The sequence below is a fragment of the Eubalaena glacialis genome, chromosome 2 (assembly GCF_028564815.1).
Source record: "Eubalaena glacialis isolate mEubGla1 chromosome 2, mEubGla1.1.hap2.+ XY, whole genome shotgun sequence".
Classification (NCBI taxonomy): domain Eukaryota; kingdom Metazoa; phylum Chordata; class Mammalia; order Artiodactyla; family Balaenidae; genus Eubalaena; species Eubalaena glacialis.
Window position 1 is genome coordinate 194,825,621 of NC_083717.1, and position 12,666 is coordinate 194,838,286.

The following is a 12,666-nucleotide window of genomic DNA, read 5'->3' on the forward strand; positions in this document are numbered from 1 at the left end:
GAGGCTCTGTCCTCTGGGTTGGGTTAGGACAGACAGCCCCCTTTTTCTCAGTATCAGATGTTGTGAGGGTCTGAGTAATTATAATAAGGTGCTCTCTCTTCTTTGCACCAATAACACGGCCCCAGTGTAGACGAGCTCACAGTGGTCTCAGGTCAATATGTGGATAAAAGACAAGTAAGTGATTTGATAACGTTGTTTGATAAAACGTGTTTTTCCAGGGACTTCCCTGGCGGTCCAGTGGTTAAGACTCTGTGCTTCCACTGCAGGCGGCAAGGGTTCGACCCCTGGTCGGGGAACTAAGATCCCATATGCCACGGGGCGCGACCAAAATGTAAAAAAAACAAAAACAACAAAAAAGTGTTTTCCCAAACACTTTGGAAAGCTGCCGGTTTGCTCAGAAGTTTAACATTCATCTACCCTACCATCAAGCCATTCCACTCCTAGGCACTGACCCACAACAAATGACCACGAATGTACAGAAAAAGCCTTAGACAAGAATGTTTAGAGCAGCTGCCCTCATCAGAGCCAAAACCTGGCACAGCCCAGGTGTCAGTCGACAGGTAAACAAACTGTGGTCCATCCACACACGGAATACACTCAGCAGCAGAAGGAATGGACCACTGAGGGGTGCAGGACAGTGGCCAGTCTCGGAGCGAACTGAGGGGAAAAGCCAGACACAAAGGTGCACGTGCAGAATGAATGAGCCCCAGCCTGTGAGGTTCTAGGATGGCAGCGTCCCCCTAGGGATGAAAGCAGAGCAATGGTCACTTCTGCCCGGGGCGGGGGAGGGGCGACGGGGTCATCGTAGCTGGCAGAAGTGTATACATTTACCATCTGGGCATTCCACTGGGCGTAAATACACACAACCGCACTGTAAGTAAATTATACCCCAATCTACAAGTTACTCAAAGTAACCATACAACCATCTTACATAACAGATGATAATTACTCACAATTTTAGGACCCCGAGGCAACTCTGATGAAGCATATTAATGAATACGTTTCCTGCCAGCCTTACCCACTCTGCATTTGTTGGAGGGGAAGTTTGCTGCACTTCTCGTGGGAAAACAGAAAGCGTGTTCCTTCCTCATCTGACACATACTCACTTCCAGAATGTCCAACTTTCTAAGGTCAAACTATGCCGTTCCACAAATGCTTTGCATGAGTTCGGTTTTCCTGGGATATCGCCCCGCCCCGGGAAAGGCAGTTCTCCTTACTCTGCTTCCACAGCTCCCGTCCTTCCCCTTTTGTGACATTTGTCCCACCAGAGGGCAGGGACCCCGCTGGCTCTGCTCCACACCACCCCTAAGGGCCTAGCACAGAGCTCGGTATCTATTATGGGCTGAATTGTGTTCCCCTAAACTTCACGTGTTGATGCCTCAACTCCCAGTACCTCCGAATGGGACTGTATTTGGAGGTAGGGACTTTGAAGAGGTCATTTTTTCCGAAGCTTTATTGAGGTATAACTGACATATATTTAGATATAATTGAAATAGAACATATAATTGACATATAATGTACACCTTAATTGTACACTGTTAACCTAAAACAATAAAAGAGACCAGCAAAATGGGTTTATTTGGGAACGGCAAAAAATTGCAATTCAGGACATGTAATCTATGGCGAACCACAGGCAACTCTGGAGAACAAAGGAGAGAAAACTCTTGAGAAGGGGGAGATGGAAGGGGCTAGTCTGAGCAAAGAACCCATTGGTGGAAACTGGGAGTTTGACATGTAAGTGGTCTTTCATTGGCTGAGTTGTGACAGACTCTTATTGGCTGGGCTGTTGTCGGGCAAGGAGAAATTCTTCCTCCTGCTGGGTAGTAAGGTAGTAACCTTCTTCTTTGTAGATGCAAGGTACTCTTTTCCTATTGGGTCTGCAATTAATGGAGTGCAGTAGGGCATGCTTGCTCCCTCTTCTGGCCTCCTGACTCTTTTTTTTTTTTTTTTTTGGCCACACCATGCAGCTTGCAGGATCTTAGTTCCCCAACCAGGGATTGAACCCAGGCCCTCTGCAGTGAAAGTGCGAAGCCCTAACTACTGGACCGCCAGGGAAATCCCTCTGACTCCATTTTAAATGAGGTTTCTTTTTCTTAATTTTTACAACATTAAGGTGTACAGTGTGATGATTTCCTACACATACACATTGCAAGCCATAATAAGGTTAGATAATACATCCTGCACCTCATAGAACCACCATTTTGTTGTTGTTGTTGTTATGGTGAGAACAGTTAAGATCTACTCTTAGCAACCTACACATACACAATACTTGCGAACTATAGTCACCGTGCTGTCATTAGATCCCTGGAATTTATCTACCATATAACTGGAAGTTTGTACCCTTTGACCAACAGCTCCCCATTTCCCCCAAGCCCAGCCCCTGGCAACCACCATTCTACTCTGTTTCTATGAGTTTGATGATTTTTTTTTTTTTTTGGTTAATATTTATTTATTTATTTAGGCTGCGCTGGGTCTTAGTTGCGGCATGCGGGATCTTCGTTGCCACATGCGGACTTCTTAGTTGCGGCGTGCATGCGGGATCTAGTTCCCCGACCAGGGATCAAACCCAGGCCTGCTGCATTGGGAGCACAGAGTCTTACGCACTGGACCACCAGGGAAGTCCCAAGTTTGATGATTTTGGATTCCACAGATAAGTGATATCATACAGTACTGTATTTCTCTTTCTCTGACTTATTTCAGTTAGCAAAATGTCCTCCAGATTCATTCACGTTATTGCAACTGGCAGAATGGCCTTTTTTATGGCCGAATAATATTTCATTATATGTATATTCCAAATATCACATTTTCTGTATCCACTCATCCATTGATGAACACTTAGGTTGTTTCCATGTCTTGGCTATTGTAAAAATGCTGCAGGGAACATGGTGCAGATAGCGCTTCAAAATAATGATTTCAATTCTTTGTATACACAGAAGCGGCATTGCTGGATCACATTGCAGTTCTATTTTCAACTTCTTGAGGAACCAGGAGGTAATTAAGTTTTAAAGAGGTCATATGGGTTGGCCTTAATCCAGTCTGACTGGCGTCCTTATCAGAAGAGGAGATGAGGACACAGACACACACAGAGAGACCACCACGTGAGCACAGGGAGAAGACGGCTGTCTGCAGGCCAAGGAGAAACCAGCTCTGCACACACCTTGATCTTGGACTTCCAACTTCCAGAACTGTAAGAGAAATGTCTATTGTTTAAGCCCTCAGTCTGAGTGCTTTGTTACTGCACCTCTAGAAAACTAATCCAGCACTGACTGGGCCCTCAACAAATATTTCTTAAATTAAAATTAGGTTGAAATAGAAGAGCTAACAAGATTCTCTTTTAATCACAATGTTTTGCATCTATCTACTGTGTCTTAAACGAGCCTAAGGCAGTTTCAAATCTGAACGCAAAGAAGTCTTTTAAAATTCCCAAGACCTGTAAGAGTAAAAACAATACTCCTGGGAATTTCATCTGTTTCTGGGATAAAACCAATCAAGCGTCTTTTTGTCACAGTGACCGCAGACCGCTAACAGGAATAGTACCCGATCATGCGGTCACGCAGCAGGAAAAACGCTGGCCGAAGCCCCGCTTTCGGCCTGGTCTCCCTAGACCCGCCATGCCTGGCGGGAAGGGGCAGGTGGACCGGAGGCTGGCCCCGCCCCACCCCTGCCGGTGTCCTGGGCTGTGATGTGCGTCACGTGGCGTGGTGTCACGTGAGGGGTGCGTCGCGTGGGGCGTGGCCTGTAAGACGGAGGCCCTCGGCTTGTCAGCGGAAATCCAGGCGACAGAGGAACGAGCTGGATGACCCCGGGGGCAGCGGACAGGACGAGGGTCGGGCGGGCAGGCGGCCGGCAGAGGCCGAGGTGGAGCCGGAGCCGCACGGCTCTGTCACAGCCCGACATTACGTCAGGCCTGCCCCGCATGACGCAGCAGGGCCCGGAACCCGCCCCGTGACGTGTGTCCAGTGCGTTCATGCAGCACTCTCCACTTGTGAGGGCGGGGCAGTCCTCCAAATTAAGAATTACAGAAAAGTGAATCATCCGCGAACTTTTGGTGATTTAAACGGAGAAGTATAACCAGTTTCGAGAGTTGTTTGGGGAGCAAAATTAAAAACAACCGAAACGCCCTTCCCTTCCGCACCTCCTCGTACGAGTCCCTCCCACATGTCGCCTCCGACCTATCACGAGCCGCCCCTCACACGAGTCCCGCCCACGATGTCGCCGCCAGCCCATCCTGCGGCGCGTGCGCACCACACCGCCTTTCCGCTTCCCCACCCCCGGGGCGCCCACTCCGACCCTTGACCTCTCCCGTACTTTCCCGCGTCTCCGAGTCCCGCCTCCCGGCGCACGAGCCCCGCCCCCGCCCCGGGCCTATCCCGCGTCGCGCCGCGCAGCAGCCCCGCCGCACCCTCTTCCCGGGCCTATCCCGCGTCGCGCCGCGCACCGGCCCCGCCCCCGCCCCGCGCAGGGGTTGGCGCGCGGCTGTGACATCACGGGCAGGCGAGGCGCGGCCGCGGAGCTGCGCCGCTGCGGGCCGCGGCCATGCCCAAGCGGGGCTGCCCCTTCGCGGACGCGGCCCCGCTGCAGCTCAAGGTGCGTGTGGGCCGGAGGGAGCTGAGTCGCGGCGTGTGCGCCGAGCGCCTCACGCGGGAGATCTTCGGTGAGTGAGGGGAAGCGGGGTCGGGCAGGCGGTCTCCGCAGGCCGCGCCCCCTGGAGCCGGGGGCCGGGGCCAGCCGCCCGGCCGGGTTTGGAAGCAGCGATTTGGGCGCTGCGAATGCGCCCGCGTCCACGACCTGTCCCCGCTCTCCACCTTCGCGAAACAGGCGGCCTCCGCGTGGGGCCGAGACGGGGCTCTGTCCTGTGGGAATGCTGGACTCGCTCAGGAGCCAGCCCTGGTCTGACCAGCCCAGCGAGAGGCCGGGGAGTGGGATGTCCCGGTGGAATAAGCCGGTAGAAGCACCTGTTCTGACCCGAGAGGCGTTTATGGAGCGCGCCTTCCTTGCCAGGCGCTGCGGCTGCGGGAGACCCTGCCTTGCGGTCTACTGGGGGGCCAGCCAGAGAAGGACTCTCCAGAGGTCATCAGGGCAGGCACGGGTCGCTGCAGGACCAGCTGCAGGCTGTCAGAGGTCTCGTGGAGGAACAGAGTCGAAGCCGAATCCTGCAGGGTTAGGCAGGCAGAGAGGGAGAGGAAGGGAATTCCAGGCAGAGGGAACAGCCTATGCAAAAACCGGGAAGCCGGAGAGTGCTGTCCGGTTCATTGTGGCTGGAGTGTCCAGTTCCAGAGATGTAAGGACACTGACCTAGGAAGCCTTCTCTGGCTTCCTCATGCAGGTTTTCGGGCGCAGTGATATTATTGATCATCACTTTGGGGAGGTTAATACCCTGGGGTAACTACAGAGTGGAATTTACCTTAACTAGTGGTTGGAGGCACAAGGTTTGTGCGTGTAGAACAGTTAGATGGTTACCTGGGTGTCTGTGATTGAGTGGTGCTGCCGTGCATTAGGGATGTGGGGAAGAGCCTAGCCTGGGGAGACCCTGCTTCTCTTCCTCCTGCTGCTCCCCACCCCTCACCCCCGCCCCGCTGCCCCCATCAGCAGCTGCTGTGCCCTTTCTTTTCTTGCACACGCAGGGTTGCGAATGCAAATGCCTTTCGAGGCCTTGAAGGTGATAAAAATGAGTGAAGCTGTGAGAACTATGGCCAGACTGCAAGTGTTATCCTCTCAGGAGCTTCAAAAAATGTAAACATTGCAGACATACAGAAGAATTAAAAATAAATGGGGGCCAAGTCAGTCTAGCTCTTGACCACGATGTTCTGGAGCATTTGCAGGGGCTTGTCCTTCGCAGGGCCCCGTCACAGAGGGAGTGCTAGGCTCCCTGGGCATTCCCTAAGAAGGGCAGGACATAGGCCAGCGTGAACTCGTGTGTAGTGAATTCCAAGCCTGAACCCTGGTCTCTTTATCTTGAACGGACCACAGGCCCTTGAAGGCAAGTATTAGCCTCACCACATGACCTCCCCCCAGTCCCACCCTATTATAAGTGGGGGTGGGGGGGATTGGAGGAGGAGGAACTGGGTGTGACGGGGCTGTCATCAGCCAGTCCATTTGAGTTACCCAACTGTGTGTTTCTGTCGGTTTCACTTAGCACCAGCAGCTTCTAAGGTCTCCACCCTGGCTCTGTTGGGACAGGGCAGAAAACCACAAACAGCATTTCTGGGGCTGGCACCTGGCATTTGACCTTGTGAAAGCCCCCAGTGCCCTGAGAAACCACCTCAGCTCTGGGGTCAGGGGGTGGGGGGATGTCCAGGGCCCACAGAGGTCTGGAAAGTTCTGGGGTACCTTGTCCGGAGCTGGTTGCTGCCATGCCTTCTGCTAGCAGCTCCGTGGTAGGTGAAGGGGTGCGTGCTGCCTGGGGTGTGGGCTCAGCTCTGAGTCTCTGGCTGTGCATTAGCTAGCACTCCACAGCGCAGAGCTTCCTCTGCTGGACGAAGCCGGCTTGTGGGTGCTGCGGAGGAGACGAACGGCAAGGAGGTGAGGCCACACGTGTGGAAAGTGAGCAGTGTGATAGGACAGGGAGCCCAGGTGGGGCTGCAGGGTCCAGAACCTTCCTGGAGGAGGTGGCCGCTGAGCCCAGGCAGGAGGTCAGAGTGGGACCCAGCTCGCCAGGGAGCAGCGTGGCCTGGGGTGGCTGGATAACCACGCAGGAGACCCGGCCACGCACAGCTCAAGGGACGAGGTGGCCACGCAGGTGCTTCCGTGCTGCAGCGGTATAAGCGGGGAAATGGTTGTCCTCCGCAGAAAAGACCATGCAGCTCCTCTTCCGCGGGGCCCAGGCCTGCATGGACCCCGCGTGGGAGGAAGGCTGCGCCATCGTCGACACTCCAGAGTCTCCGAAGCCTGGCCCCACGGAAGCCCCTCGGGCCGCGCGCGGGCAGATGCTGATCGGGCCCGACGGCCGACTGACCAGGAGTCGAGCCCAGGCCTCCGAGGCTGGTGAGTGAGGCCCACGGCAGGCGCTTCCCAGCTGTGTGCTAAGGACGGGGTGTGGCAGGGGCTTTTCCTACCTGGGCTGGCGGGAGCCGGGCCCGAGACTGATAATATGAACAGGACGAGCGCCTGCAGGCTCCTGACGTTAGGAGGCTCTGCTGTCACCAACATCCACGTCTGGTAGCTGCGAACAGCTTCTAACTGTTGGATCGGAAAGGAGCAGAGACCCCTCTGGGTGACCCTCCTGGTGTCCTGCCTGCTTTCCACCTGCAGCTCTCCCACGGAGTCCCACCTGGGTGGGAAAAGCCTGTTCGGGTCCCTGTGCAGTGTGGTGTGCGTCTCAGACTGTCACCTGTGTCGCTGGTTAAAAACTCTCCTGCCCCCGGGTCTGGGTGGGGCAAAGGGACCCCTGTGTTAACCCGTGATGCAGGGACCACGCTGTGAGACGCAGCTGTGAGACACACAGGGGACGAAGGCCTAGCGACTTCCGATGCAGGCGGTCAGGAGAAGGGCTGACCCTTAGGTACCGACATTTGGGTGGTGGGAGTTGTAGGTGGGAGTCATGGAAGCCAGCTGGGATCTCTCCCTGGTGAACGGGTCTGGGTGCTGTGCTTACGCACAGGTTGTCGTCTTAGGACCTGGTGGTCGGTCAGGCGCGGGAGGAGGCGTGGCCCCCAGCCCCAGCGCTCCAGGTCCCCTCTGGGCTGACGGGTGTTTCTTCCCCACAGACCCAGCCATGGCGGCATCGGGCGGCTGCTCGTCGTGCGTGCGGGCCGTGGACGGGAAGGCGGCGTGCGGCCAGTGCGAGCGGGCGCTGTGCGGGCGCTGCGTGCGCACCTGCTGCGGCTGTGGGGCAGTGGCCTGCGCCCTGTGTGCCCTCGTGGAGTGAGTGAGGGCCCCGTCGGGGAGTGGGGGCGGCAGGCCCATCCCGCATTGCCCGGTGGGACGATGTGATGCCAGTAACTGCTTTGCTCAGCTTGAGTTTTTCCAAGACCTTGAGATCCTTTCTGGAGGAAGTCCAGACCTTGCAGGTCAGCTCTGCGCTGTCTGTGGTCTGTCCCAGACCATTCGTGCTCTAGTCCTTTGAGCCCTGGCGTCAGGAAGCCTCACGTGGCCTTCCTATGTAGCGCGCTCATTAGCGGAGGACGCCTGACAGGTGAGGGCAGGAAACAGGCGTTTGTCTGTGACTTGGGTGAGCGTGTCCGCCGCAGCCGGTGGACCCCTCCCTGCCCAGGAGGTTTCAGGCGCTGTCCTCGTCCCAGCGGCCACTCCCGGCTGACGGGTGGGGATGGGCAGTGCCCCGTAAGAAAGGTTCTGTAGATCTCAAACCAGTTTAGTCCCAGTGGCCTTTAAAACCAACCCCAACCGTGGAAAGTTAAAAACACGCCTGCTGAGACGTGGGTTGCTCCACGCTTGGGACGCGCTGGGCAGAAGGCGGCCAGGCGTGGGCCTCCCGTGCTGGCCAGTTCAGGGGTCAGGTGCTGGGCGAGTCGTGAGTGTGGAATACTCTTTCTTTTGATTTTGCCAAATCAGTTTTTCTTTTCTTCCTATTTATATGTAAACTGAGACGGGCAGGGCCTTGCCAGTGGCCAGTGGCTTTTCCCTGGAGGGGGAGCTGCGCACAGCACAAGGGCCAGCTGAGGGGCCAGGTGGGCGCCCCTCCTGCTGGCAGCCGCTTCCCTCCCCGGGGCCGTCCTCATCCGCAGGGACTCCCGTGGCAGCCCCCTCCCGCCCCTGCTCTCTGCTGCCTGGTCCCCACGCGTCCGCAGAGCCCGCCGCGCACCTGCCTGTTTCTTGGGCCCCGGCGGGCGGGGCTCTCTGACCCGAGTGAGAAACAGACGACGCGTTCCGGGTCCCCTCTGGAGGCCATGCCTCAGGCCTCCGAGCTTCAGCGCCGCCCTGGAAGCAGGCATCCTGCCCGCACCTGGTGGCTGCCTCGTCCCCAGGGTCAGGCATGGCCGCGGGGGCGGGAGGGGGGCATCGCCGCCAAGAGCTGGAGCCGAGCTCCTGGCCCTGGACGTGGACCCTTTGCCGCTGCGCCTCAGGCGTGCTACCGTCCCCTTTCAGCATGTCTCCCGACGCGTGCCCCCTGCCATTCGCTGAGTTGCCACATCCCTACCCTACCTGAGCTGCTGCCCCTGGGAGCCACCCGGGGCCAGTCAACCCTGCTGCACACCTGGCCGACGTGAGACCCAGGCTGAGCCCCGGGGGCTCCTTAGCTGTCAGTCCGTGGGGACGGCTCCAGCGAGCACCCCAGACGTTTACCCTCGTGCTCCAGAGGCAGATATCTGTCCGGGGGGGGGGTTCTAGGGAGGCCGCAGAGGTCTGCTCCTGGAGCCCCGCACTCTGCGGGTTCCGTGCTCCGGCCTCTCCCCGGACCCTCGAGCCGCCTCCCTCTGCGGGTGTCCTTCTCCAAGGACCCGGCCCTGTGGGCTCGGCCCCCTGCGGCAGTGGGGCCTCGTCTTAACTGGTTCTGTCTGGGCCCATGGCCCCGCCTCCAGATAAAGTCGAGGGACCAGGTGGGGTCGGCAGCTCCCGTGGAACTCAGCCCTAATGCCAGCTCCTCTCCCCCAACCTCGCGGTGTCGCAGCTGCAGTGACCTCCACGAGAAAGTGCTGTGCGCCAGCTGCGCCATGTTCGAGGCCTGAGGCCAGGAGAGGACGGCAGCCCTGCCTGGACGACCTCGCCGCCGGTCCACGCTGAGGGACTGGGGGGAGGGGCGGGAGGGGACAGCCTTTCTATATTGTATTTTGTTCTCCTGATCACAGAAGAGAATAAACCCTTTATATTTGGACAAGAGGACTCACCCGTCAGCGCCCCTGGGGCCCGTGGTCTGCCCAGCTCCCACCTGGCAGCGCCCTGAGCTCCATGCCAGGTGCCGCCGATCGTCCCGTTGACAGGTGGGGACACTGAAGGCCAGAGCGTGTGAGCCCAGGTGGGGCTCCAGTGCCCCTCGGGGGTGGGGCTGCGTCCCAGGCTGTCCCTGAAATGCCACCGTAATACGCCGCTGTCCGGGTGGCTGGGCCCCGGGTGACCTGCCTGTCCAGTTCCGTCTGGGTGGTGCAGCCCGTGTGGCCTGAGGGAGGGGAGTGGACGAGAGGGGGAAGGGAGGGTCGCAGCCCTGCGCGGGGCCTCCTCACCTGGCTCTCGGGTCCCGGTTCCCACCCACGGGGGTCCTTGCAGCGCCGTGGGCCCAGGCCCTCGGGTTGAATCCGTGGGTGGTCAGTCCCAGCCCCTCCGAGAAACCCTGGAGGAAAAGAGTGGTTCTTTGGGGCGGGGAGCAGGGCGGTGTCCTGTGGGCAGCGGGGGCACCCACGGTTGGAGGGTCAAGTGACTCTTCGAGGGGGCTGGGCCAGGGTGGAGTTTGCCCCTGAGTGCAGAGCCTAGGACCCCTGAAGCAGGAGCGGGGGAGGGCCACGGGGAGGCATGAGGTCTTGGGGGCGGCTGCAAGTGAGCCCATGGGCCTTCCTGAGCTGAGAACATTCAGAGGCCTCTCCGGCTCGGCCGCGTGAGTGCGGCACGAGCCCTCATCGTGGGGTCACCTCCTCTCACCTGGCTTCCTGTAGAGGCCCTGGGCCTCCGGCCCAGTGTCCACGTGCAGACCGCAACCCCAGTGAGCACGTGAAGAGATGCTCAGCGTCGCTCGTCATTAGGGAAGCACAGCTCAGTATCACAGGAGACGCTGCCTCACACCCGTCAGGGGGGCTGCTATTTAACAGAAAACAAGTGTTGGCAGGGCCGTGCAGACCCGGGAGCCCTGTGCACTGCTGTGGGGATATAAGGTGATGCAGCCTCTGTGGAACAGTATGGCTGTTCCTCAGAAACTTAAAAGTAGAGCTGACGTGACCTGGCAAATACCCAGCGGGGATTCGAGCAGGTGTCTGTACACCTATGTTCATGGCAATGTCATTCACAAGAGTAAAAATGTGGAAACAAACCACGTGTCCATCAAGGGATGAATGGATGAGCAAATCGTGGTCCATCCATACGATGGAATATGATTCGGCCTTAAAAAGGAAGGAGATCCTGACACAGACTGCAGCACGGATGGACCTTGAGGATGTCAGGCCGAGTGAAGTAGCCAGTCACAAAAGGACAGGTCCTGTGTGATTCCACTCCTATGAGGTCGTTAGAGCAGTGGGGTTCACAGAGACAGACAGTGGAAGGGTGGGGGCCAGGGGAGGGGGCAGTGAGTGTTGAATGGGAGCAGAGTTTTAGTTTGTGAAGATGAAAAGTTCTGGAGACGGTGGTGCTGGTGCCACAGCCACGTGAATGCATTTCATGCCACTGAACTGGTCACTTAAAAATGGTTAAAGCGGTAAATTTTACATATATTTTACCAAGTAAGGATATTTAAAATGTTAAAAAGACAATTGTCGAGGGGCTTCCCTGGTGGCGCAGTGATTGAGAACCTGCCTGCCAATGCAGGGGACACGGGTTCGAGCCCTGGTCTGGGAAGATCCCACATGCCACGGAGCAACTAGGCCCGTGAGCCACAATTACTGAGCCTGCGCGTCTGGAACCTGTGCTCCGCAACAAGAGAGGCCGCGATAGTGAGAGGCCCGCGCACCACGATGAAGAGTGGCCCCCACTAGCCGCAACTAGAGAAAGCCCTCGCACAGAAACGAAGACCCAACACAGCCATAAATAAATAAATAAATAATAAAGAATGAGGAAAATCTAGGCTCCTGAACTTCAGAAGTAAGAAAAAAAAAAAAAACAATTGTTGAAAGCAAAACTAATAATGTATGTTAGGGATTTTGAACATGTGGAAACAAAAGTTGTGACCACAGCACGGAGACGGCAAGTGGAGGTGTGTCTTCTGAGGACCGTGCGTGTGAAGGGCTGAATTTCTCTCCAAGGCAAGCTGCTGAGTGAGTTATGGACTGACATCCGACAGGCCGTGGCTACAGTCGTTCCTTCAGGAGAGATTTGTTCTAAATTCCACATGGGATCCTGGGTTGGATCCTGGAACAGAAAAGGAACATCAGTGAGAGAGCTGGTAAAATCGAAGTAAGCCAATAAAAGAGAGAAAATGGGGGAGTTCCCTGGTCGTCCAGGGGTAAAGAATCCGCCTTCCAATGCAGGGGACGCGGGTTCGATCCCTGGTCAGGGAACTAAGATCCCTCATGCCGAGGAGGAACTAAGCCTGCTCACCACAACTACTGAGCTCGCGCGCCTCAACAAGAAAGCCCATGTGCTGCAAACTACAGAGCCCACGCACCCTGGAGCCCGAGCGCCACAACCGGAGCGAGAAAACCCACATGCCACAACTAGAGAGAAGCCCACGTGCCACAACTAAGACCTGACGTGGCCAAAAAAATTAAGAAAAATGTTTTAAAAAAAGATAAAATGGGGTGTTAAAAAATAGTTATTTAATCCAAAATGAGGGAGAAAAAGAGGAAGGAAGGCACAAAGAACCAATGGGACGCACAGAGGAACAGCAAGATGGTGTTTAAGCTCAGCCACGTCTAGATGCCACTCCTGTAGGTGATCTAAGCACCCCCGTAGGGGTGGAGACCCTCAGATTGTCTAAACAACAGTTGAGACCCAGCCAACTCTGTTGTCTGTAAGAAATTCACCTTGAGTATGAAGACACAAGCAAATTCAAAGGGAAAGGGTAGACTGAGTATCTGTTGAATGATGACCCGTCTTTGAGCAGACATTCCCGGGGTGGCATTTACTGGG

The 12,666-nt window shown here is 56.6% G+C and overlaps 1 protein-coding gene across 1 annotated transcript; it reads left to right on the plus strand.

The window, feature by feature from the left end:
- The first annotated feature begins 4,379 nt into the window (after nucleotides 1–4,379).
- SIVA1 (SIVA1 apoptosis inducing factor) lies at nucleotides 4,380–9,775 on the plus strand. The gene is made up of 4 exons (XM_061181371.1): nucleotides 4,380–4,654; nucleotides 6,790–6,984; nucleotides 7,707–7,863; nucleotides 9,569–9,775. Exons 1-4 carry the CDS (start codon nucleotides 4,537–4,539, stop codon nucleotides 9,624–9,626), a joined length of 528 nt encoding a protein of 175 aa, XP_061037354.1. The 5' UTR covers nucleotides 4,380–4,536; the 3' UTR covers nucleotides 9,627–9,775.
- Nucleotides 9,776–12,666: the final 2,891 nt, after the last annotated feature.